This window comes from Aphidius gifuensis, linkage group LG3 (assembly GCF_014905175.1).
Source record: "Aphidius gifuensis isolate YNYX2018 linkage group LG3, ASM1490517v1, whole genome shotgun sequence".
NCBI classification, from domain to species: Eukaryota; Metazoa; Arthropoda; class Insecta; order Hymenoptera; family Braconidae; genus Aphidius; species Aphidius gifuensis.
This window is the reverse complement of record NC_057790.1, coordinates 3,646,416-3,673,987: the sequence shown is the minus strand read 5'-3', so window position 1 is coordinate 3,673,987 and position 27,572 is coordinate 3,646,416. Positions and strand designations below refer to the sequence as shown.

The 27,572-nt window shown below is 23.0% G+C and overlaps 6 protein-coding genes and 1 long non-coding RNA gene across 7 annotated transcripts; 4 read left to right on the top strand and 3 right to left on the bottom strand.

Moving 5' to 3' along the window:
• Window positions 1-1,031: 1,031 nt before the first annotated feature.
• Window positions 1,032-10,025, top strand: LOC122851507 (solute carrier family 25 member 36-A). The gene is made up of 6 exons (XM_044150773.1): window positions 1,032-1,664; window positions 2,277-2,462; window positions 2,572-2,831; window positions 5,428-5,546; window positions 7,041-7,263; window positions 7,918-10,025. The coding sequence occupies exons 1-6, from the start codon at window positions 1,624-1,626 to the stop codon at window positions 8,196-8,198; spliced, it is 1,110 nt and encodes a 369-aa protein (XP_044006708.1). The 5' UTR covers window positions 1,032-1,623; the 3' UTR covers window positions 8,199-10,025.
• A 289-nt stretch (window positions 10,026-10,314) lies between these two features.
• On the top strand, window positions 10,315-13,577 carry LOC122851490 (spermatogenesis-associated protein 20). The gene is made up of 3 exons (XM_044150750.1): window positions 10,315-10,828; window positions 10,896-12,924; window positions 12,999-13,577. Exons 1-3 carry the CDS (start codon window positions 10,614-10,616, stop codon window positions 13,254-13,256), a joined length of 2,502 nt encoding a protein of 833 aa, XP_044006685.1. The 5' UTR covers window positions 10,315-10,613; the 3' UTR covers window positions 13,257-13,577.
• A 38-nt stretch (window positions 13,578-13,615) lies between these two features.
• On the bottom strand, window positions 13,616-15,657 carry LOC122851503 (ovalbumin-related protein X-like). The gene is made up of 8 exons (XM_044150767.1): window positions 15,439-15,657; window positions 15,222-15,370; window positions 14,940-15,137; window positions 14,657-14,867; window positions 14,367-14,581; window positions 14,119-14,298; window positions 13,903-14,038; window positions 13,616-13,810 (listed from the first exon to the last, which is right to left on the bottom strand). The coding sequence occupies exons 1-8, from the start codon at window positions 15,482-15,484 to the stop codon at window positions 13,650-13,652; spliced, it is 1,296 nt and encodes a 431-aa protein (XP_044006702.1). The 5' UTR covers window positions 15,485-15,657; the 3' UTR covers window positions 13,616-13,649.
• Window positions 15,658-16,160: 503 nt separating this feature from the next.
• Window positions 16,161-19,243, top strand: LOC122851506 (farnesyl pyrophosphate synthase). Its single transcript, XM_044150772.1, has 7 exons — window positions 16,161-16,537; window positions 16,633-16,818; window positions 17,687-17,990; window positions 18,062-18,265; window positions 18,350-18,514; window positions 18,597-18,809; window positions 18,887-19,243. The coding sequence occupies exons 2-7, from the start codon at window positions 16,685-16,687 to the stop codon at window positions 19,085-19,087; spliced, it is 1,221 nt and encodes a 406-aa protein (XP_044006707.1). The 5' UTR covers window positions 16,161-16,537; window positions 16,633-16,684; the 3' UTR covers window positions 19,088-19,243.
• Window positions 19,244-20,274: 1,031 nt separating this feature from the next.
• On the bottom strand, window positions 20,275-22,115 carry LOC122851484 (probable RNA-binding protein CG14230). Its single transcript, XM_044150739.1, has 6 exons — window positions 21,874-22,115; window positions 21,600-21,773; window positions 21,339-21,526; window positions 21,009-21,265; window positions 20,711-20,923; window positions 20,275-20,641 (listed from the first exon to the last, which is right to left on the bottom strand). Exons 1-6 carry the CDS (start codon window positions 22,030-22,032, stop codon window positions 20,484-20,486), a joined length of 1,149 nt encoding a protein of 382 aa, XP_044006674.1. The 5' UTR covers window positions 22,033-22,115; the 3' UTR covers window positions 20,275-20,483.
• Window positions 22,116-22,885: 770 nt separating this feature from the next.
• On the top strand, window positions 22,886-24,331 carry LOC122851483. Its single transcript, XM_044150738.1, has 3 exons — window positions 22,886-22,994; window positions 23,072-23,550; window positions 23,635-24,331. The coding sequence occupies exons 1-3, from the start codon at window positions 22,955-22,957 to the stop codon at window positions 24,241-24,243; spliced, it is 1,128 nt and encodes a 375-aa protein (XP_044006673.1). The 5' UTR covers window positions 22,886-22,954; the 3' UTR covers window positions 24,244-24,331.
• Window positions 24,332-25,747: 1,416 nt separating this feature from the next.
• Window positions 25,748-26,065, bottom strand: LOC122851482. The gene is made up of 2 exons (XR_006373691.1): window positions 25,976-26,065; window positions 25,748-25,901 (listed from the first exon to the last, which is right to left on the bottom strand). It is a non-coding gene; the product is annotated as an uncharacterized LOC122851482 (long non-coding RNA).
• Window positions 26,066-27,572: the final 1,507 nt, after the last annotated feature.

Sequence of the window (27,572 nt, the reverse complement as noted above, 5' to 3'; positions counted from 1 at the left end):
AAAAAGTGGTTTTAAAATTATTTAAATAAAGTAATAAGTCATCTTGTAGTTTCACGAGAAAATCAGCACATATTGGTACTTTTCACTTATTTTAAAATTATTCAAAAGTGCCAGTATGTACTGATTTTCTCGTGAAACCACAAGATGACTTGTATTGAACTTGAAATCAATGAAACTTTAAAGCACGTGCCATTTTGAGTGCAATGAGCATTTTAGACCAAATAATACATATTGACGTTATTAACACTTACCGATATACCATCTAATCGTTGAATATAGGTAGGTATATATCCAACATCTACAGTCACCATGTTGAGAAAATTATAGTTGAATTCCACTTGTTGATAGCATGATAAAATTATGATTGAACTCTACTTGTTGATACTATGCAATAACAACTGCTCATTGAAGTGGTTTCACGAAAAATGTGTTGATCTGAAAAAAACCAGGAAAAAACTTCGATTTAAATTTCTTCGAATTTCTCCGCATTAATCCATATTTCTCCGATTTACTCCGCTGCAGTACTTCGATTTTCTCCGCATATTGCCGTGTAGTAGAATTTCGAAGAAAAATTCGGAGTAAAGGGAAAAGTTATTTCTCCGATTATGAACAATAATCTTTGCTAATTTAATTAACAAAATACCGTGTTAATTTTACGGAGCATTTTTTTTTAAATTAAACTCGTTCACACCTGCTTCAGCGGATTTATTTCTTTTTTTTTAAATATTTAGGTCAACAAGACAGAAAGTCAGCTTATCGACAGCAAATCATGGCTGCCGTCATTTTCTTTTTTTTTTTTTTTTTGCATAAAAAAATTGAAATGAAATACAAAAGAGCTCCCAATACTATTTACCAAAATCATCCCAAAAATTCATTATCTGTATTATCCCCTCTTGTCTTATGCAATTTACTTACCTCTGTTATTTTCTTTTTGTAAATATATTTTTGCAAACAAATACAATTTGCGCATGATCAAAACGTAAAAAAAAAAAAACCTAACCTCTTTCCTCTCACACACACCGCCCCGATGATCGCAAGTGTTGTTTATCATCAGAACAAAAATATATCGCAATTGAGCTTCGCAGTATCTCGAGAATCGTGTTACTTGTCGTATCATTGCAAAAATAATACATATTTTTCGTTAATTAAAAAAAAACAATACAAGCAATAAAAAACGCCCTTTTTGTTAACTCTAAATGTGTTTTTATTTTTTCAAGTGTCATACTTAAATTTAAATAACAATTAACAGTTCAAAACATAAATAAACCCATATCGGCAAAAAAAAAAAAAAAATAAATAAACCATCGCAATAACGCGATTGGTTTGCCGGTGGGCAGCTGGTCTTTTTTTTTTTTAATAACAATATACAATAAATTTAAACAATATAAATTTAATTTAATTAAATTTTGTGCAGTGAAGTTTAAATATTTTTTTTTGTTAAAAGAAAAAAAGTGTTTCAAGTGTTGTCATTTTTTTCTAAACACTTAAAATATTTAACAGTGTAAAGAGTATAAAAAATAAAGAAATTAATTAATTAATAATAAAGAAAAAAAAATTGAGAAATTTGTGAGTGAGAGTGCGAGGAGAATTAAAAATAAAGTTAAAAAAAAAAAATCTGACGAAATGTCGCAGCGAGACGCGGTCATACATCTCGTTGCTGGCGGGTTGGTTTATTATTATTATTTCATTATTTTTTAACAAATTATTTACTTTTATTAATGAAAAATAAATAAATAAATAAATAACCGGTTGATAAACTGGTTGCAAAATTGCTTGACTCTCTCCTCAATTTTTGTTTTAAATAATTTTTTATTAAATTGTCCTTTTTTATTTATTTATTTATATTTATTTATATTTGTTTAATAACTTTTTATTATACTATTTTTGTCTCAGGGTTAGCGTGTAAATAACCACGACCTATGACAACATATTATTTATCAAATGGTTTTATTCCTGAGTTAATTAATTGCGCAGTTAACAACGAATTTTCTCGATGTTACCTTTTTACTTGATTTTTTTTTTTCACATTAATATAATCAACTCAAAATATTCAATTTTAAAAATTTTATATCAATTTTTTTATGTAAATAAACATGATGTTTATTTATATTATCAATTTAAAGGAAAAAAAAATTTATAAAATTGTTTATTTTTAATTTTTATCGGGTAAATAAAGATAACTTGATTGATAAAATAAATTTAAATTAATTCCTTGTCTTCCTGAAGATGTATTTTAATTGTTTATAATAATTAAGTTATTGTATTTTAATTAACAGAGCTGCTGGTACAATGGGGGCAATTGTAACATGTCCCTTGGAAGTTGTTAAAACACGTTTACAATCATCAACATCAGGATTTGTTCCACCAGTATGTAATAAAGAATTGACATCTGGCTATGGTACTTGTAAAAATTTTCCAAATCCACAACAAAGAAGAAGACTATGTACTGGAAGTTATCCAAGGTAAATTAAACAATTGTCTATTATTTAATAAACAAAATAAAATACAAGATAGCAAAAATAAAAACAATTGATATACTTGATTAAATTGTTTGACTAATATTATTTTTAGGTATGCAATGGTAGCATTATCACACTGTGGTACTGGACCACATCATACACACTCACCACCAGGTCTTGTACATTGTTTAAAATATATAATTAAATACGAAGGTATTAGTGCATTATTCAAAGGACTTGGACCAAATCTCATTGGTGTTGCACCATCACGAGCAATTTATTTTTGCACATATTCAAAAAGTAAAAATATATTTAATTCAATGCTACCACCAGAGAGTCCAATGGTTCATGTTTGTTCAGCAACAATTGCAGGTCAGTTTAGATAATTTTATAATTTTTTTATTATCATTATTGTCTTGTTAATAATACTTATTTAAATGTTGTTGTTTAAGTTTATTTTTAGAACATAATATAGTCATTCACCCTAAATGACATTTCATTGATTAAATTGTTTATTTATTTTATTTAAATATCAATTATAGCTCAATTATTATTTATTTATTTATTTGATAATTTTTTTTAAAATACTTATTATTGTTTTTGTTTTATTTATTAAATTTTATGTTCATTAAAATTTATTTGATGTTGATTAACTTGTGTATCCACTTTCAAACACATACATGTGATGAAAATCCAGTTTTTATTTAAAAGTTCATTGAGATAAAATTAATTAGAAATTTTTATAATAAAAATTTATATTGTCTTGATATTATTTTGATGTTTATCAAGTGAGTTCGTGACATTAGTTTGGTGACAAGTGTTGGTGATTATTGAATGAATGAACTTGGACCTTGGTTATATTGATGAACATGATTTCTCTGCTGGGAAGCCATTAATTTTATTTCTTTAATTTTTATATTTATTTTTTTCCTTATTGGACAATTAACAACAATCAACAAGAAATGCCAGGGCTTATTAAAAACAATTGTTCAATTTTTTAAACTTTTTTTTTTTTTTTACATTTCATCTCTTAAACTTGAATTTATTTTTTATTATAAATTTGATTTTTAAACTTTAAATAAACACATTATTTATTTTTTTTTTTTTGCTCTGGATGGTCTACGTGACCAGTTACACGATCTGCTTATTTTTTTTATTAACATTTATTTACTCAACTAGTTTTTTCATCATTAAAAATATTTTATTTTGATATTCATTTGACAGAAGAGATTTTTTTTTTTTTATCAAATCATCAACTTGTGTTTACAATGTTATATAATAAGTAGAAAAAAAAAAAAAAATTTTCTTCTAATTTAAATTAGATTTTTGTAGTAATAATAATTCATATCAATATTCGAAAATAGAATAAATATTATTTTTTAATTTATAAAAGAATTTGCATACTCGTCAGTTGAGTATGTTTTTATTTTTTTAAAAATAATATGTGAATGTATATGTGAGACATACAAATGTACGCAGCACATTCACCGATGATTTTATGTTGCTTTTCTATTTTTAGACTACTGCAAAATAACAGAAATGTTAAACGAATGAAGAAGCTAACAATTTTATCACGTGATGTTGCTTTAATGATCAAATGTAATCAAAAAGAAAAAAATATCCAATCAATTATCACAAACATCAGTCAATCTTTATTGCTTTTTATTATTATCTCTTGACATTTTTCATTTTATTTATTTTATTTATTTGGCTTCATCTTGTCTTACTTTGTTGTATTAATTTTTATTTAAAATAAATTCCTAGTTTAAAAAAAAACAACAACACAATATTTAAATTATATTCAACAAGTTTTATATTATTTATTTTTATTTAATCTTTAATTTTAAAACAATAATGGCTTTTTAAATTTATTAGTTAATAGTAGTTCAGTGCCTTGGTTTTAAAATTGTCCCTGAATAAATTCAATACCCAAATATGACATTAAAATTACCTTTGAAAATCTATCCAACTTGGCATGTCATTGTCATTAAATAAATTTGCCAAAAGTTTTTTATTTAAGCTTGTAAAATAAACAAACAAACAAATTGTTTTTTTTTTTTTTAAATTACCATGGCAGTTTTCCAATTACATTAAAGTTTATCTAAATATTTTTGGATTATCAATAGATTGATTGATTGATTTTTTTTTATATAAAAAAATAATATTGCGTAGTTGCAAATGGCATGATATTTTTTCAACTCTAATTATCCAGTTGTTAGTCATTTTTTCAATATAAAATTTCAACTATCATAAATAGCTGATGTGAATATTTAATTTCATGAACATAAAACTTCCGGTTGTTTATTTATATAAATATTATTAGTAACAATTTAAAGTAATTAAATTATTATTATTTTAAAAATTCATTAAAGCAGATGGATCAAAATAATATTTAAATCAGATAAATTTAATTACTTTATTTTTTTCATTTTAAAAATAGCAAATTTATAAATTTTTTTATATTCAGCTAGTTATTATACATTGTATTATTTATAAAAAATTTAAGTACACTTAAAGTAGGTCAATATTCAGGTGAATATATTTATGACCTTGTTTATACTTTTCTGGTTTGTTTACATTTTTTATAGATCGTAATTAAAGAATTATTATATAATTGAATTTTATTACGCAGTCATGTATTGTTATTAGTTTTTCATGTCAATAAGATTATTTTTTTTTTTTTTAATAAAAAAATAGTATAAATATCGCGTGATCCTTGTTATTTTGTATTTTAAGAAAATTACATATTTCATATTCAATTTTTATTTCATAAACAATTTTTTTATTGTTCATGATTATTTTTTAAAATGATATAATTTTATTTTTAAATATTATTGGATTATAATATTTGTTTGTCATACAAGAGGAAATTTTTTCTAACAATAATTTTCGATAAGATTATAAAAGATTATTTTAAACTGTTTTAAATATTTGATAATATTTTTGTTTATCATTAAAATTGTTTCAGGTTTTGTAACTTGCACAACAACAAATCCAATTTGGTTTATCAAAACAAGAATTCAGCTAGATCATAAAACACAACATCAAAATACAATTGATTTAATTAAAAAAATATATCAACAATCAGTAAGTAAAATTATTTTATTAAAATTAATTCTCTAAATGATTAATTTTAAAAGAAAAACAAATAATACTATTTTTAAATTATTGCCAAATTTATCTTTCAGATATTTTCAATTAAAAAAAAAAAAAAAATTAATGATTTATTAATTCATTGTCAACATATTTAACAAATTAATAATGTTATTTTTTTGTGACGCAGTTAAATCATGAAATTAGTTGGTTAATGACCTGTTGATTCAAACTGATTCAAGTAAATATTTGATAAATAATATTAAAAAGTAAATAACAATTGTGATAATAATGATATTAAATTATTTATCTCGGGTCAATTGATGTACCTAAAATGATTATTTTAAAAATCAGAAGATTGTTGCTATGAAAATAGTTTAAAGATTTTTAACTTTTAAATTATTTAGGTCAAATTCACGTAAATATTTATCAGACTATCTTCTTTATTTATTACAATTTTATTATCATTAGTCTATTTTTATTTTTTAATCATCATTTTATTATTCTGATGACCCACCAGCTCATATAGTCGTGGGTGGTAATTTTATTCGCGTTTTATTTTGTTTTTAGCAATTCTTTTTCTTTTTTTGATATTCTAAGTTTTATTATATATTTTTTTTTTTTTTTCAATAATTATTGTTGTTCAAGAAGGCGCCACTGAATTGGCCTTGAGTGTCTATCTATATTCATTACTTGCCAAGGAATTTATTTTCTCATTATTGTTACACATACTTAGGTCATTTTTTTTCAAATTTTTTTTTCCTACATAATTTTTTTTTCTCCTGTATTTAATTTTAATTCAAAACTCTTTTTTATATTTTGTAATAATTATTTAACTTTCAAACATTTCTCTTTAAAATTTTCCACTCATGTTATGAGAAATAATTTTAATGTAATTTTGTTAAAACAACTCGAGTGTATTTTTAAAAAATTCTTTAATGTCACCTGATTTAGTTATTGATAATTTAACTGATAACCAGATTATTCATTTATTTATTTTTCTTTTTCATTGTATTATTTTCCCAGGCTGTATAATTTATACTGATAAAAAAAAAAGATGCGTTTTATAATTGCTGAAATAAAGATAACGCGTTATTTATTTTTTTCATAAAACAAATAATATATTATCGATCAATTTAATAGAGAAAAAAAATTACCAAATTAAGCTAAACCTACTATTAATAATAAAAAATTATTTTATCAATGCTAATTTTTATTTTTTACTGGATAAATGTATTTTATTTTATCGTAAAACACATCATCATACGATTGAGTATTAAAATATTTTATCTTATCAATTCTTAGCTGGTGAGCTGACGTATTTGAGATTAGAAAATTATTAATATTCTTCGATAAATATCATCGGATGATTTGTCTTTTTAAATTTTTCGTTATATATAAAAAGTGATAATTCATGTTCGATTGCAAATACAATTTCATTAAATATTTTAACGAAATATTAATTGCTTTATTTTGTTTTTTTTTTAGGGAATTCTTGGATTCTACAAAGGCATCACAGCATCATACGTTGGAATCAGCGAGACAGTTGTACATTTTGTTATTTATGAAGCTGTTAAAAGTTGGCTCATCAATCATAGATCAAGAATTCCAGCAGGTGATGAAAATTCTAAAACATCACGTGATTTTCTTGAATTCATGGCTGCTGGTGCATTTTCGAAGACAATTGCGTCATGTATAGCCTATCCACATGGTAAATAATAATTTTATTTCATCATTTTTAATATTTATCATTAATTATTATCAATATTTTCATTATATTTATCATTACAATAATTACATTTTTATTTATTTTATTTATAAAAAATATTATTTGGTTTAAATCAAATGTAAAATTTCTACGTTAATTTTTCTAGCTTATCTTATCTAAACCTTGAGATTTATTTATCATTTAATATTACTTCTATCTTGTTAATTTTCTTTAATTTAAATTTTCCATTACATCATTCACTTAATAGTTTAGTATTTTTATCAAAAATTAATATAAAAAATGATCAAAAACACATGTAAATATTATATTTTAATGACAATAACTGATATGTCTAGGATGACAGAATATTTTGGCCAATTTTTCACAATAAATATCCGTAATATGTATTGAGAAATTCAAGTTGACATCTTGAAAATGCCTCATTTGTCATGTTCATGTGCTCAAGACAAATCCTTTTTGTATATTTTTAAAATTGTGTGATAATCTTAGACACATTAGTTTATTTACGCTAGTCTAGTGGATCATGCTCATCAGTCACCAATGCACACAATGTGCAAATTATAATATATCACTTGTTTATTTTTTATTCGGCATTTGGCAATTTTAATTTTAATAATTAATAATTTATATTTATAGAGGTTGCAAGAACACGTCTTCGAGAAGAAGGAAATAAATATAGAAAATTTTGGCAAACATTGAGTGTTGTTTATTCTGAGGAAGGACCAAGAGGTCTTTATCGAGGACTCACTGCTCAATTAGTACGACAAATTCCAAATACTGCAATTATGATGGCCACATATGAATGTGTAGTTTTTGTATTATCAAAACATTTTAAAACAATTCCAACGTCAAGTAATAAAAATCAACAAAATACACAATTTTATACTGAAAGAAAAACAAAAGGTGAGCTTGCCTAAAAAGAGAATCTTCAAATAATTTAAAAAAAAAAATCTTCAACTGTTATTTATTATTTTTCTTTTGTATTCTTTAAAGTAGCTTCTTTAAAATTAAAATTAATTTTCATTTTTACATCAGAATCTCCTGTTTAAAACGACAATATTTTTTAAGATGAAAATTTAATAAAAAATCTTGATTATTCAGTGAATAATCATTTTCTTTTTTTTTTTTTAAATTAAATTTATTGAGTACATGCTTTTGATATATTATTATAAGTTATTGTTAAAATGAAAATATGAAAAGAGTGATAGTATTGTGTACCTTATGAAAAAGTGACTTTTTTTTTTTTTTTGAATTATTAATAGTTAAAAAATTATTAACAATATTTGACTCTGTAAAAAAACTTTTATGACTTATTTTCTTGATTTTTAAATTATTAATATTATGATAATTTGATGATGCTTTAAAACAAGAAAATAAGTAAAATATTAAATTTCATATCAATGATAAAATGTAAATTAAAATCTACTGGTAGATATTTAATTTGTTATTCATTTAAACAACCACATTGTAAATATTTCTGTGACAAAGAGAGCCTAAAATTTTTTAAGTATTATTCAAAAAAAAAATATATATATATTAAAAAAAAAAAAAAAAAAATAACAAAGTTAACTTGTTAATGTTTATATATATTTTTTTTTATTATGATGAATTGTTTTTTTTTTTTTTGAATAATTGTTAGTAAAATATGAAAATATAAAATAATAAAAAATGGACTATATATTATAACGAATGAAAATGTTTTTTTTTTTTTTTTTTTTGTTTATAAACATTGCTCATTATGATTTAATTTTTCAATTGTAAATTATCTGAAAAATCATTTTAAAGTCTAGTCGTAAATTGCTTAATTCAAATAATGTCCAATATTATAAAAAAATATATTAAAAAAAAAAAACAATCGTTATTTTTAATCATTTAAATTTAAAATCATTTGTTTATCTTAATTTCATTTGTACAATTGAGTACAGAGGAGACAAGAAATTCTGTGATTTTAATTTTTATAATTTGTAAACAATTGATAACGACAAATATTTATAATAGTTTTTTTTTTTTTTTTATATATAGATACAGGATGATGAAAAATGAAAAACGAAAAAAAAAAAATATCAAGAAAAATAGATTTAAAGAAAAAACAATTTGTAATATGTATGAAAGCTTTTTTTATATTATGAACAAATGACAAATAATAATATTGTGACGATAACCCACTTTAAATAACTTGATGAAGTTTTTTTTTTATTAATATTAATATATAACTTGTAAAAAATAATAATAAAAACAATAATACTAAAATAAAAAATAATAATATTTATATTTTCATCGATAATAATTAATGAAAGTAAACGAAATTTAAAAAAAAAAAAAAGAAAAGTAAATGTTAGTTTAATGAAAGACTGAATTAATTTTATTATATAATTTTTTTTTGTTGAATAAGTAGTTTTATTGTGGTACCATGGAAAATAATAATTAAAAAAAAAATATGTTTATAAAATTTTCCAAATATAAATCTGTTGTTTGAATGACAGATCAGAGACCTCAGTAGATATAAAACAATATGTGAGTTTGTTTTTTTAAAAAAAAACAATATTAAAAATCAACAATTATAATTAATAATATTTTTTTTGTTGTAATTTGATTTGTAAATTGATTGAAGATTGAAATAAAAAAAAATATTTGATGAAAAATATATAATTGTATTAATGTTTTTTGTTTATTTAAATGTTGAGTTGTATAAATAAATAAATAATTTACCTAAATTGTTTATAATAAATATATTGTATAGTTCATCCCATATGCATTTGAATTTATTTATATTTTTAGAATCATCATGTAAATATTGATATCAACAAGGTGAACAGAAAAACAATAAACAATAAACACAAATTTATTGTTCACTTCATCATCCAACTTTGTGATTAAAATAATTATAATGTCAACAATGATGACACTTTGATATTGACAATAATGAAATGCCAATTATTAGAAAATAAATTAGCCATTGTTTATATTTTTGTTTTTTTTTTTTTTTCATCTTGTTGATTAGCATAATAGTTCCATCAAATGCTGCACGACTCTAGCGCCAAAAAGTGTCGCAAATCCCTACTCATTTCTGCTCCAAAATAAAAATATTATTTTTATATAAATTATATTGAAATATTTTTCATGCAATTATTGCGTATGTGTTGTATAAAAGAGACATTTTTTTTTGCACCTGTTATCACGCCAATTACCAGGAAAAAATATCCATGTTTACAACAACAATAAATAAATAAAATTTAAAAATACAAAGTGTGTCAAATTATGATAAACAATTTCACTAAATTTCAAGAAAATAAATCAATAATAATAATCATAACAACAACAATCATGTATTTATGCAAATAGTGATAAAAAAAATTCATTTATTGAAAAAAGAAAAACAAAAACAGAAAGAAGCTTGGAGTTTATATAACGATTGTGTTATGGTTTTTGGACGATGTTTATTTTCTTCAGCCGTTCGCTGTTTATCACCAAGTACAAAATTTCACAATGCAACTAGTTCTTTGATAGCTCGTGAATCTTTATTTTCAACAGTTACATTAGATAAAAGGTAAAGTAAAAATAAAAACAATTAAAAATCATCACAAAACAAAAAAAAAAAACAAAATTTATTTCAGATTAATTAACAAAATTCGAGGAAATCAAATAAGAATGTCATCATCAACAAGTGACAGTAGTTCATCAAGTGTCATCACTGATATGTCCAAAAAAAATAGATTATCATTGGAAAAATCATCGTATTTATTACAACATGCTAATAATCCAGTTGATTGGTATCCATGGTGTCAAGAAGCATTTGAAAAAGCTAAAAATGAAGATAAGCTTATATTTTTATCTGTTGGTTATTCAACATGTCATTGGTGTCATGTTATGGAACATGAATCATTTGAAGATGAAAAAATTGCTAAAATAATGAATAAATTTTTTGTTAATATTAAAGTTGATAGAGAAGAAAGACCAGATATTGATAAAATTTATATGACATTTATACAAAATATATCTGGTCATGGTGGTTGGCCAATGAGTGTATTTTTAACACCAGATTTATTGCCAATAATGGGTGGTACATATTTTCCACCAACTGATAAATATGGACAGCCAAGTTTTGAAAGTGTTTTGTTAAGTGTTGCAAAAAGTTGGTTGGATAATAAAGATAAAATATTAACATCAGGAACAAAAATATTGAAAGTATTAAAAATATCATGTGAAAATAAAAATGATGATAATAATGATGATAGTAATGTTGATAAATTAACTGATGATATTGGTAAAAAATGTGTACAACAATTGATTAATTCGTATGATGAAGAATACGGTGGTTTTTCAAATATGCCAAAATTTCCTCAACCAGTTAATTTAAATATATTATTTTACATGTATTCAAGAAATCCAAATGATGAGCTATCAAAACAATGTCTTGAGATGTGTTTAAATACTCTAAATAAAATGTCAAATGGTGGTATACATGATCATATTGGTCAGGGTTTTTCACGTTATTCTGTTGATGAAAAATGGCATGTACCACATTTTGAAAAAATGCTTTATGATCAAGCACAATTATTACGTTCATATGCAATGGGTTATGTTGTCACAAATGATGATTATTATAAAAATATTGTTGATGATATTGTTACATATGTTACAAGAGAATTACGTCATAATGAAGGTGGTTTTTATAGTGCTGAAGATGCTGATTCATTACCAACATATAATTCAAAAAAAAAAACAGAGGGTGCTTATTATGTATGGACAAATGATGAGATTAAATCATTGTTAAATAAAAAAATTGAAGGAATTAAAAAAGCATCAACATTGAGTGATATATTTTCTTATCATTTTAATATTAAAAGTAATGGTAATTTAATGAAATATCAAGATCCACATGGTGAATTAGATGGTAAAAATGTTTTGATTATAACTGAGAGTATAGAAAAAACAGCTGAATATTTTTCATGTTCAATTGATACAATTAAAGAACATCTTGAAGAAGCAAGATTAATATTATTTGAAGAACGTTGTAAAAGACCAAGACCACATCTTGATGATAAAATTGTAACAGCATGGAATGGATTGATGATAAGTGGTCTTGCATTTGCTGGTACATCAACAAATAATAAAAAATACATTGAGTATGCCAAGGAAACAGCACAGTTTATTGAAAAATATTTATATGATAAAGAAAAAAAAATATTATTAAGAAGTTGTTATAGAAGTGAGGGAAATATTATAACACAATCATCAGTACCAATAAAAGGTTTTCATGCTGATTATGCATTTACTGTACAAGGATTATTGGATCTTTATGAAGCAACAACAGATATTCATTGGTTGGAGCTTGCTGAAGAATTAAATTCAACTCAGGATGAGCTATTTATTGATTCAGAATGTGGTGGATATTTTGCAACAGTTAAAGATGAAAAAAATATTATATTGAGATTAAAAGATGAACATGATGGTGCTGAACCATCAAGTAATTCTGTTGCTTGTAATAATCTTCTTCGTTTAAATTCACTTCTGGATTGTAAAGATAATTCAATAAAAGTTAATAAATTATTTAAATATTTTTATGATACATTGGAGAGAATACCAGTTGCTGTGCCAGAATTAGTTTGTGCTCTTTTGCATTATCGTGATGCTACTATTCAGGTATTAATTTAATATTTTTAAATAAAACATTTCGAAATTGTGTCTTTATTTTTTATGTTTTAAATTGATTTCAGTTTTATATTATTGGAAAACGTGATGGAGATGATACTCAAGAATTATTAAATGTCATAAGAAGTCGTTTAATACCAGCAAAAGTTGTTATTGTTATTGATCCAGATGAGGATAATACATTTTTATGTGAACGTAATCCAATACTATGTAAAATGAAAGCACAAAAAGGACGTGCAACTGTTTATGTTTGTCGACATCGTGCTTGTTCATTACCAGTTGTTAAACCTGAAGAACTTGCTGAACTCATCGATTCACCATAATAAATATAAATTAATAAATTATTATTTTGATTTATAAATAATTTAAATAACAGTGATAAAAAAAAAAAAATAATAAAATTAATAAATTTGTACTTTTTTTTTATGTTTATTATTTTATTTGTTTTTCTTGTTTTGTTAAATTTTTGATTATCAATTGTGATTAAAAGTGATTGAAATTATTCATTAGAAATAAAAAAAAATATAAAGAATAGTTTTTCATATTCCAGTGCAACTGATAGATGAATAATAAAATACTGGTTGTTTTGTTTTTGTTTTTTTAAATTATTATAAAATTAATAAAGAGTACATTTTTTAGCAGAATGTTTGTGAATTATTATTACTATAATTATATTTTTAGGTTTATTTTTATTATTTGATTATTTTATTGTTTGATTAAAGCTCATCTTTAACAATAACTTCTTTCCCAATGTCACATACTCTACCAATAAATAAAGGAATATTACTTGGTTTATGACGAATTGCAATCATAAATGGACGATTTACATTAAATTCTTCTGGTTCTTCCAGTGATCTTTTTAATCGCATTTTAACAACTGAAATTATTCAAATTAACATTTATTAATTTACAACTCTCATTACCTATTAACAACAGGCTTTAATTTTCTATAATAAATATAATTTTTACCAGTTGCTGCTGCTGCCTCAGAGCCTTCTTCATTAACTTCAATAAATGCTTTTTGTATAACTTTGCTAACTTTTAATGGTGTCTCTGATATACCACTAAAATCAGCTGCATTTTCAAACATATTTTTAAAGCCAATCTATAAAAAACAATCAACATCAATTAACATAATTATTAAAATTAATAAAATAATAATAATAATAACAAATTAATTAATACATTTTGAAGAATTTCTTTGAGATTAGTTGTACATTGAATTTTAAATTTTGGCAAATGTAAAATAACATCACCCCTGCCAATTTCAGCATCAACAACTAAATTCCAATCGAAATTTTTTTCAATCAATGATAAGCCATCAATATCATCAGGTAATATTATCATCATACTAAGATCTTCAATCTAAAAACAATATAATTATTTAAAACACACAATTAATAATAATAATAAATAAATAAAAAAATACTTGCAGTATATGGAAGCTCAATAAATTTCGATTTATATTGTGGTAATTTTCCATAAGCATATCTTTGTTTATTAGTCATCATTGGTACTTTAATTGATGATAATTTTGTAATATAAAAATCTCTATCAGATGTTTTATCAGGATCAAATGGATGTTGCCATGTACCCTTGAAGTATATTGCATTGACTAAAATTAATTTGGTATCTTCACTTATATCATCTGTTAAAAAAACAATAAATAAGATTTAAAAAAAAAAAATCTAAATCAATAATAAATAATTAATAATCAGTATACCTGATTTTATCACATCATTTATTTTGTTATTTGTTTTTTTAATAATCCAATCATTGATGTAACCAACAGATTCAATATTATTATCAAAATTAATATTTTTAATTTCAAAATTATAATAATCAGTACCCAATGATGAAAATAGACTTTTTAATTTAACAGATTCATGACAAAATACTGAATTTGCAATTATTAAATCAGCTTTACTTGTTTCCTTAAATTGAAAATTAATAATTAATAATTATTTGCGATGACCAAATAGTATTTTCAAAATTAATAAACGTACATTTATTGATGCAAGAAGATTTCTATATCCAATATGCATTTCATATTGTGACCAATCATTTGTATTTATACTCAAACCCATCATCATTTCATTAGCTGTATTTTCTCTGGCACCATGACACAAATATGACAATGTCACATGAACACTCAGTGGTGAGAGAATAATATTTTTTGAATTTTCATAAACTTCAGTTGTTCCCTAAACAAACCAACAACAAACATAAATAATAAAAAATAATTATTTTACATAAATATAATATATTAATTATAATTAACGAATTACTTTAAAAAGATTTGATGAAAATACTCGACATGATTCTGCCTCCATTGTGAACAATGCTATCTGGCTACTATCTGATTCCATATTATTATCCAACAAAACTGATTGAATAATAAATCCAATAATCAAATAGATATTGAAAATGATAAAATCTAAAAAAACAAATGATTATTTATACGGTAATTAATTTTTAATATTTGTTATTTAATAATAAACTTACTCAATAAGTGCCAATAATTATTCAGGTATCTTGACTTGATTAACATTAAGAAATTATTTATAATTATTAAAACAAGTCATTGATAATTTATATTATTAACAATTATATATTTTTTAGACAATTATTAATGTACAATGTTTACTGTTGAACAATGAGAATGATGTGTCATTCGAGGTTGGGCTGGGTAGTTGGGTACTTGTTGCTTATTTTTTTTATTCATATTTTATTTTTTTATTTAGTTTTTTTTTTTTATTATACTATTTAGCTTACTTGGTCTGTTTACGTCGATATTACTCTTTTTTTATTATTTTTAAATTTCATTTTTCAAGTTGGACAACGTGAACCAAGATGACTTCTCAAATTCTCCCGCCTATTATCAAATTATTTCTCAAAAAATATTATAAATTGTTATAAATATAAATAATAATTATTTATAATGAAAATAAAATTATATAATAAATTTGTACTATTGTTTATTAAAATTCATAATATTTTCATATTTTTTAAAACGATTTATCATTATTAAAATTAATTAAACAATGACATTTTGATTTTTCTGTTTTTGTGTTGATTATTCTGATTTTGTTAATTGTAAAATAATTATTAATTAAGTTTTTTAATTATTTGTTTTTTATTATTATGATTGATATGTTTATGTAAATTTTTTTTAAATTGTTATTATTTTTTTTGAGGTGGTTATAGTGGCTGCGATTGGCCGCCAGCCCGCCATGATCAGTTGGCCTTGTTGCACGAACACCGGCGTGAAATGATGATTTTTACTCCAAAACACTCGACAATAATAATTTCTGTTTACCATTTTTAAGTGTCAAAGTATCTGTGTATAAAAGAGAAAAAACTCGTACGACTTACACACATCAATGATTGTTAAATAAATGTTAGATATATTATTATTTTTGAATTAAAAGTTAACTTTTTAAATAAAACGCGTAAAATTTATCAGTATGAATCAATGATTCAAGCTAAACGTATCAACTTGATTTTTATTTATTAAAAAAAAAAAAAAAACATAAAAATAGAGCTTTGTTGTTATAATATTTCTTTTGTTTAAAATATATTATTTAATTTTATATTTAAAAAAGTAAGTTTAAGTTTATTTTTCAAGCTGATTAATGATAAATTTCTGATTAATGATAAATTTCTTTGTTATAAAATGTATTTTTATTTTTTTCACAGCAAGCTGATAATTATTGAATTTTGTTTAATTAAAAAATAATTGCTTTAAATAATGAAGGGGCGTTCAATTAATTTAATTTTACAAAATGGAATTCGTGGTTGTTTAAATTCATTGGGTCAAAATGTCACGCCACGATATTGTCGTCAGGATATCAATAAAAGTCTTATCAGTAAACACCAGCTTGGGTAAGATTTCAATTTTTAATTATTATTTACAAATAAAAATTGCATCTTTATCTATCTCGTGACTTAATTATATATCATTTTTATGAAAATGAGTATTTAAATTTATTGTCAAGGTTTTCCTCAATACACAGATGTTTTTTTTTATTTATTTTTTCTACAAATGTTATTGTAATATGAAATATTTTATGAATTAAACATTTTTATTTTTTTAATCATGTTTATAAATTCTTCCTTTGATGCATTTGGATTGCATAAAATTGCTGTTTGCATACCTCTATGTGATATTTTCGTTTTGACAATGTCAGTTATTGATTCACTAATTCGTGGATCAAATGGTACAGGTTTCTATAAAATAATTATTCATTACCACATCTCCAAACAAGAAAGATATTTTAAAATAATAAATCCTTACTCTTGAAGTATATTTGCCTGAATTCTCCATATGAATTTGATAAAAATATATTTTTTCTTTAAATAAAAACGACTTCTAAACGTTTTACTATATCGTTTTTTCTTTTTTTTTTTTTGTGTGCATAGCAACGACTATAATAATTTACATGATCAACAAAAGTATCAGTTGTTTGTCATGTAAATAATATGATAAAAATAAATCTAGAGTTTTTATTATCACTGATAATACAGTAAAAAATGAAAAACAAATTTAAAAATAATTCATTATACTTCATGGTCATCAGATAAATATTATTTTTCTTTTTAATAATTAATTAAAGAATACATTAACATATATTTATGAGAATGAGGGGAAAAGAAGAAAAATGAAGATGTCTTTTAAGAATATTCAAAGAAAATAATTATCATGTGTTGATTGTTTGTTTGTTTTTTTAACTATTTGTCTTTAAAATTTTAGGCCAGCAAGTGTTCGCATGGCTCACAGTATGGTCCAGGCAAATTGGGTATCAAGTAAAGATGAAAGTCGTGAAATGATGGGTTTATGGCCGGACATTGTAAGAGACCTAACTGAAGCTGGTCGTCATCTTGATATTCCTGATGCAACAAAATGGATGGCTAAAGTCTTGCAGTACAATGTTCCTGGTGGAAAAAAAAATCGTGGTCTAGCAGTTGTTTATGCTTACACAAAGCTAGTACAACCAGAACAATTAACTGAAGAAAATTTAAGATTAGCAAGAATACTAGGATGGTGCACAGAGCTAGTGAGTTGATTTAAATTTAAAAAAAAACTCAAAATTATTTATTTTTATCTAATTGAAATTTAATATTCAAGAATCAAGCATTTTTCCTGCTTGAAGATGACATAATGGATCATTCAAAAAGTCGAAGAGGCCAACCATGTTGGTACTTGAATAATAACATTGGCCTTGCTGCTATTAATGATGGAATTATTTTGGATCAATTAGTCTATCAACTTCTTCGTACTCATTTCAAAAACAAACCTTGTTACATTGATCTCATTGAAACATTCCATCAAGTAAAAAAAAAAAAATTATTTTAATATTTAAAATACTTCTGTAAATGTTAATTACAATTTTATATAATTTAATTATTTATTTAGACAACATTAAAAACATCAATGGGACAAACACTGGATATGCTATCAACCCATTTTGGCAACAAACCAAATTTAAGCTTATTTACAATGGATCGTTACAATTCAATTGTTAAATATAAAACTGCATATTATTCATTTGTCATGCCAGTTACATTGGCCATGTATTTTGTAAGTTTAAAAATTTTTTTATACATTATTTTCCATGACAAAATTGCAGCTATAGTAATAATTATTATCATTTTTTAATAAGGCTGGTGTAACTGATCCAGAAATTCATAGACAAGCAAAAACAATATTACTAGAAATGGGACATTTTTTTCAAATTCAAGATGATTATTTAGATTGTTATGGTGATGAATCAGTAACTGGTAAAATTGGTACTGATATTCAAGAAGGTAAATGTACATGGCTTGCTGTTGTTGCACTTCAACGTGCAAGTTTATCACAAAAAGAAATTTTCAAGGTAATAATATTATTTAAAAGAAAATATTAGAAATTATTCATAGATAATATTTTATGATTAATTATTAATTTAACTAGGAATGTTATGGCTATGATGATCCGGTGAAAGTGTCACGTATTAAACAGTTGTATGATGATCTTGCTTTGCAACAAACATATTCCGTTTATGAAGAAGAAAGTTACAATCTTATGAATACTCATATACAACAAATATCACGTGGATTACCTCATGACCTATTTTTTAAATTTCTTTCAAAAATATATCGTAGAGATAAGTAAATTTTTATTACTTATTAATACAAGTTATTAATAATTATTATAATTACGTTTTTGAATATATATCATTTGATAATAATGAATTTATTTTATATATAATAAAATGATAAATATATATATCCATTATTTTTTAAATAAAGATAAATCAATAAATGAAAATTGGGCTTTTTATTTTTCAAAATATTATTCCTTGATTAGAATTTAATTTGTTTTTCATATGAAAAATAACATTGTGTTTATTATTGTCGTCACTTTCACTTTCTACTCACGTATTAATACAACTTGTTAATTATATTTTCATTTCGAAAATATATCGTTTGATAAAATAAAAAACAAACAAATCTATTAATTATTTTTTTTGGATATATTTTGTCTCCAAGCACGTTTTTATATTTTTTTTTCGTTATCTCTGTATGATTCATTGGAATGATATTCAACAGATAAAATACGTGATAAAATTTGTTTGATATCAGTAAAGTATGATGTTACAAAAATCAGTTTTGTTTTTATTTTCATTTTTCAACACACAGTCGTTCACGTGGTCAAGAAAGTTTTCATACGTAAATTGTGCTGACTCTGGTAATCACAGGTGTTTTTTTTTTAATTCTCAAATTGATCAGTGTTGCACAGTCATTCAATATTTATACACCAAGTTTTGTTTACAAATAAAATTATTAATATTTGTTTTGTCAAAGTTTTGGAATAAAAGAAAAAGGTTTTTGTTATTCAAATTAAACTTAAGTGATGTAAGTAAACACAAAAGAATTTATATTATTTTTCTTTATTAGTATAATGGAATATTTATTTTTAACCTGATTGATTTAGATGGATGATGAACATGAAGAAGATTCCAGTTTACAGAGAAAAACGAGCCAAAAAAATACGAATTATCAACATGAAATTGCACAACTTGAATATAATGTTATAAAAAATAATTATGAAAAGTCAAAAAAAGTATTAGATGGATTGAGAAAAAATTTAGAAATACAAATGGATAAACTTGAATATATATGTGATCTGGAATCAACATTAGTGGCTTTAAAAAAAGAAAATCAAGTAACAAGAATTGAAAAAACATACTGTCCAAAAAAAATTTTAGAAAATGAAATTAATGAATTAAAAATAAAAATTGTTAATGCCAAAATTGAAGTTGATAATTTATGGGAAAAACAAGAAAATGCATGTAAATTTATGCTTGGTTTTAAAAACAATACTAATCAAAAGCCAAAAAATTCTAGCTGATAATTATTAGAAAATTAAATTTATATTTATAAAATAAAATTATTGAGATTAGTAAAATTAAATTATATATTGAAATAATTTTAAGTAGCAGCAATTATTTTTGTAAATTTCATAAATTTTAAATTATTATTTACATTAATAAAAATTATCATTACAATTAATGTTTTTTTTTCATTGTTTGAATTTTTTTTTTACGTGGTTCAAGTTTTTTAGCATTATTACGAATTTTTTTTCTAACAATTTGTTTTAATTCACGACGTACATGGCTAAATGATTCTTTCAAAACAGCAGCTGATTTAAAAAAATTCTCAGCATCTAAAAAAACATATTTATAAATATACAATTAAATTAATTAAAAAATTATTTATCATAAATTTTTATTACCTTTAAATCTTGTATCTTTTGTAGTAAAAAAGAATGAATCATTTAGCTTTTCAAATCCACTTATATTATTTATTTTTCCATCATCATTTTCAGCTTTATTAAAATTTTCATCTTCATCATCAGTACTGTCATATTTGAATCGATTGCTTGATGGTAATTCATACTCCATTTTTTCTCCAATAAAATTTGTCGTTTGTTTATCATTGTTATTTTCTATAAAATATTACCAATAAATTCATCATTGTTATTATCATTTATAAATATAAAATTACAAAAAATTCCTCAAAAAATTAATTACCTGTTTCAACTGCTCCAAAACTACTGAGTAAACTAAATTCTTCTTTTCCTTTTAAAGCATCAGAAAGTTTATCAGATACTGAAAAAAAAACTTCATTTGATACTGGAACAGCAAGTGCTGCTTCTTCTTCAACTTTTTTTTTAGCTTCTTCAGCTTTTTTTTGTTTTTTAGAAATTGGTTTTACTTTTTTCTCAATTTTTGGTTCATAATCTTGATGATTTGGAGCCATTGGATCATAACGAAACACACCATTAACTCTAAAAATATATAATTTATAAATTATTATCAGCTAAAACATATGGTTAATTAATAATAATAAATTGTACTTACTTATTATCAACAGAAGTTTTTTTTGAAATTGGTTTGCCCAATAACTTTTGTAGTATTTCCATTTCTTTACTTTTTTCATTTGCAAAATCATTATCATCATTTTCATGCTGATCTACTTCATGTTCTTCATTGTCATCAAGAAATTGTTTATTTAGTTTAAATCTATCATCATTTCCAATAGTCACCACCTGAATATTACATAAATAATTAAAACCTTATGATTCATGTAAAATAATTATAAATTTTTTTAACAAAACTTGCCTTTTCTTTTTTACTAATATTGAATTCAATCCCTGCTCCACTGTCAGCACCATCATCACCATCATCATCATCAAATAATTGCTTTTTTTTCGTTTCAATAACATTTTGTGTATTTATATATGTATCAATTGTTTCATCATCAAAAACAATTTTATTATTTTGTGTATTGTTATCCTAAAATTTAAACAATCAAATGAAATTATTTTTAATAGAATTATCAAAATATTAATTATAATATTATTTAAGGTAATTAAATTTATTTTTTATTACTTACCACAGAGTTTAAAGCATCACGAATAACTTGTTCCTTAGCTTTGAATGCTTTTTTTTGTTTTTTTAAACTTGCCAATCTAATTGCTTCTGAATCTTGTAAGACAGGCTCTTGGATTGTTTTTTTTTTATAATTTTTTTTTTTATTATAATTATTCTTCATGTTTAATTATTTATTTGTTATTGTCTTAATAAAAACTATCCAACAACAATACCGTTTGACACGTGTGTTTATTATTTATTTGAAGGTTAGGTCGACCAAATAACTGTTTGGCTAAATCTCTAGATGGCAGCTTAATAGAAAAAAAAAAAAAAATAGTCCACATTCCGCATTCCGCAATAACATGTTATACAACAGCACCACAAATCCCTAGGAATTATAAACTTATTTATTTTTTTTTAACAATAAATACAATATACAACACATGGAATATTTTTCATAAAATTTATATTTTTTATTTTCTACAACATATTATGTGAGTGAATAAAGAACCGAAAAAAACAAATAACAATAAATAAATAGTATTATTTACTAAAGTTTCTGTAAATGACCGCACGACTGAAGCGCTTCCTTACATATACGCTCACTGTAAAAAGTGAACGAACACAATTCTTTTTTGTATTTGTCCGTTGGAACATCTGTGTAATCATTTTTGAAATCACAAACTTGAGAACATTTTTCAATTAAAAAGTAATTAATTAAAATTTTTAATATAATTAATATAATATTGCTATAAAAAAATATTGAACCAAAACTTGATTAAAGTAAATATACCAAATTTTTATTTCTGATACATATGGGTGAGTTTAGAAAAAAACGTAAATCAGAGCTAGAAAACACTTTTGTTAAAAAATATAAGTTTAAAAGTGAAATTTTAACACGTTACTTTAATGAAAAAAAAAATAAGGTTAGTTGAAAGTACAGTTGTAGTAAAAAAAATGCTTGTAGATTAATTATTTAATTAGTGTGTTAAATGTAAATATTCATTATTTTTGTTTAGATATACTATCCGCCTCCTGATCATTCGTACACCAAAAATATAATAATTGACCTTGTCAATGATGATTGTCTGGCTGCAATATTCATGTATGTACCAGCATGTGAAAGACCAAAAATTGCATTAGGTATGCGATAATTTAAATATCAATTGATTAATTAAAAAATTGTTTTACTTATGATAATTAATACATTTATTTTTTAGTATGTCAAAAATGGAAAAGAGCCCTTGATTATTCTTGGAGTAATGTCAAAAAACTTGAACTAACTCACTGGGAATATGATGAGTATCCAACTTTTTTAAAGAAATATCCAACACTCGATGGACAATTAAGTTTTTTAAAATCACTGATATATAAATGTGGTCGTTATTTAACAAAATTAGACTTGACAGCTTATGGTCATTGTAACATAGTGCCAGTTATTAATGAATATTGTCCAAACCTTGTCGAACTTCGATTGAGATTCACCCACATTGACCATGTGATATTATATGATGCATTTTCACGTCTATGTAAGCTGAAAGTATTAGCAATTATATTTCAAAACATTAATGATAAATTTATACCTCTTAATCTAATCTATTCATTAAGAAACGTTGCTGATACATTGACTGATCTGATTCTGTTAAACTGGAAAAAAAAAGAGCATGACCACTGTATTTTATCAGAAGAAACTGATTGTGTAAGTTAAACTTCATATTTATATTACAAAAAAAAAAATCAAAAATATTATTTTTATTTTTTACTTAATTACTTTCGTTTGTAGGTGGTTCGTGAATTAAAGGCCCTGAAAAGAGTTGATATTAGTGGTATAATACCTACCCAAGATCTTCACAATTATCTGTATCATGAGATGTCAGTATATGCTATTCATGATGCTTACTTGCACTTAATTGAGACCGTTCACTTCCAAAATATCAAAGAATTAAATTTGGTTCAATTGAAAACTACAGATGATGGTCTATATACTATTGCCAATAGCTTGAAGCAATTAACAAAGTTACACATTTGTTGGAATGATATAACTAATGTTGGTATTGCAACAATTTCAAAGATGAATTTAGAAGTTCTTTCTTTTATCGGCTCTAATATCACTATTGATTCTTCATCAATCATCTTGCTTAAAAACCTCTTGGTAGTAAGTTTTACACACAGCAATAACATTACTGACGACTGGGCCATGAAAATTCTTAAAAATTTACCAAAGCTGGAACGGTTTTTTGTTATGGACACAAGTGTAACTGTTGAATTTCTGAAAATAGCAGCAGAAATATCAAGCAATCGAAAAATTCCTTTGTATATAGGTGTTTCATTTAAGTTTGATAAAAAAAAATATGAATCACCATGTTTAACAATTGAGCAGTATTGCTTATAACAGACTATTAATATAGTATATAATGCTAGATTAATAAAAAAAAATAGATTTCCGATTTCAAAGTATAACATGAAAGTCCGTCAATTACCTGTAACAATCATAAATTAAAAAAAAAAAACTTCAAGTACTAAATTTATTTTAACTAGTAATATTCTCAAAAAAATTGCAAATTATCCAAATTATTTACATTTTAATTGACAATTTATAATTATTAATTATCAAAAATCAAGCATTTAATATTATTTTTAAAACTATTATGTAATTTTGTAACTTTAAAAAAAATGAAAAAATCATGGTGATCTAGTCGTTTGTTGGGGTAATGAAAAAATAATAAAAATAAACAAACATGTAATTTATTTAATAATAATAAGACAACATGAATTGAATTTATTGTTAATCCAAGTGTGAAAATACCGGGAAATTATATCATCGAAGACATGAGTTAACTTGAATCATTAACTTTTTTTTTTTCAATTTAATAATTTAGATTTAATTAAAATAATTCATCATCGAGATCAGTTATTTTTTAATTAAAATAACATTTTGATATTATAAATTGTTAACCAAACGAAAAAAAAATATATATATATAATAATAATAAGCCATTTATGACTGATCTCTTGATGTTGATGAAAAAATATGTTTATATTATAATTTAATAATTGTTTGAAAACGAGACCTATAATTCCATGGCCAACGTCGGCATAATAAATGAATGGCTCGAGTTTTCATCCTCGGGGAAAAATTAAAAATTAAAAATTAAAAAATGACAATAATCACTGTAACAAATATATTTTTAAAAAATGAATAGAAATGAAGAAAAAAACGAGTACATAATCACATTGTCGTCTTTTTCTCGTGATGAAATTCAAAAAAAAAAAAAAGAAATATATTGAAGAGAGGTGATTTTACATCTTGTAAAATAGTATTAAATAATAATAATAATAATAATAATAAAGTATACTATTTGCTCGTTTTGGCATTGATAAAATGCTAATAATTGTACATCTTGTAAATGAAATTAAAAAAAAAATGATATATATTGTGAATTTGAAAGCGAATAATTTTTAAACGGCTTGAACTGTAAATAATTTATAAATTGTGTAAAAATATTATCATCATTATCAACAAATAAAAACAAAAAATATAAATAAAACAGAGCAACGATAAATGTGTTGCATAAATTTTAAATAAATAATTAATGTCTATTTTATAAATTATTTATTTTAACAACAAATTTATTTATATTTAAATTTACAAAATTAAATTTCATCAGCAATCAGTACTTAGTCATCATTATCATCATTTAGATATTCTCTTTGTAAGCTTTTTTTCTTTATAAACTAATTTAATAAAAAAAATCATTGACACAAGGCTTGATGTTATAAATAATGAGGTTACAAAATTTAACAATATTTGATCATTTTTTGATGAAAAATAGATTAATTTATCAGCTGGTTTGTTGACAATTAAATTATCAGTTAGTGATTTCATTGGAAAATTGATACAACCAGCATTTTGTTTGAAATTCATCCAACAAATTTCCTCCAATATTTCAAGGCACAAATGAAAATCATCAGTTGTTGATATATTATAAAGATGAAATATAACTGATGATGCAAAAGTATCAATTTCAGTTTCTACATAAATATCTTTTTCTATAAAAAAAAAAAAAAATACCATTATTATAAATTAAAAAATAATGATTATTATTTTCGATTTATATGCTTACCTAATATTGTTTTATTGTAAATGACATTTTGATCCCACATTAAAATAACAGATAGCAGTGATTCATCATTGCTTCTGTATTCGATAAAAGTAGATACTGAAAAAACAAAATAAATAATAATAATAATAATAATAATAAGATTAAATTACTTATCACTCAAATGAATAAATGATAATATAATTAAAAGGAATTAAAGCTGACCAGTTCCATGAATTTTCCAATTATCTATATTTCTGTGACATACTTACTGCTGAGTGTTTTTTATATTCACAATGAAACATTGGATCAATTGATGGCCACATCTTTAATAAAAAGAATATATTTATTAATAAATAATTAATAATAACAAATGACATTTAAACATACCCAACTGAATAGAGAAACACAAGCATAGACAATTAAAAAAAATAATAAATATATTTAACAATGAGTAGCCATTAAAACATATTTTAAAAATTCATCAGACTAAAAATAATATATTTTTTTATATAATTTTATAAATATTTTTATACTTTTTATTAGCCAACTAATTTATGTATTTTATTTGCATTCTAGACTGCTAATTATCTAACTCAAATTATAAATAATTTATCATTGAATCTGTACATGTTTGTAATATAAATTTTCATCCAATATTATATATTACAGTAGAATTATTTATATAAGACGATTTTTCTTTTTTTTTAGACGAAAATAAAATGAAATTCTTAAAAAAATTAATAAAAATTATTTGAATTTGAAAGTTGTAAATTAAAATTAAGATTCAAAATTAAACAAAAAAAATGATGAAATGCTTATAATTTTTTTTTGGCTTATTAAATTTATATCTCTGGATAAAAATATAGTTCCCAAGATCATTTAGTCTAAATTGTTTATAATTTTGTCCTCTATCACTCAGTAAATTTTTAAGACAATCCTTCACTGCGTTTAGTTGCTGGAAAATAAATAAGATTGAAAATAAAAAATCGACACATTTGCATTTGCTACTTACTTTTCGATTAATTTATTTCTTTGGAAAAAAATATAGCTCCTGGCTATAAAATAAAAAAAAAAAAAGCTCTAATATTGTAAAAGAAAGAATTGTTAAGTGACTATTTAAAATTTTATACAATAAATATATATCTCGTCCAATAAATAATTTATCTACTCCCATTTTATAAAGTTAAATATGAAAAAAAAAAAAAAATAACTTTCAAGTCGATTATAATTATACAGCAGCTATGAACTCAAATAATGAAAATTTAAAAAATTAATTATTATTTTTAATTGATTGACATTTAAATAGAGTAAAGAAAAAAATAAATAATCCGGTCAATTTCAACAAAAGAAAAGAAAAAAATTCTTAGCTTTCTTATATTTCCAGACAAATAAATAATATAAGAAAATAATAAAAATTGTTTATCTTTTTCTCTAGAGTATTTATACATGTTTGCCCTTAAGTACCTCACCTTTTTGAGACAGTTTTTTTTTTTTATGATCAACTGAATATAATGGAAAAACATAAATACAAAGTTTTTTGTAATAAAATGAATCTTCAAATAAATTTATCGTGTGGCAATAATATTAGAAAAAAAATATAAAAAAATATACACAAAAG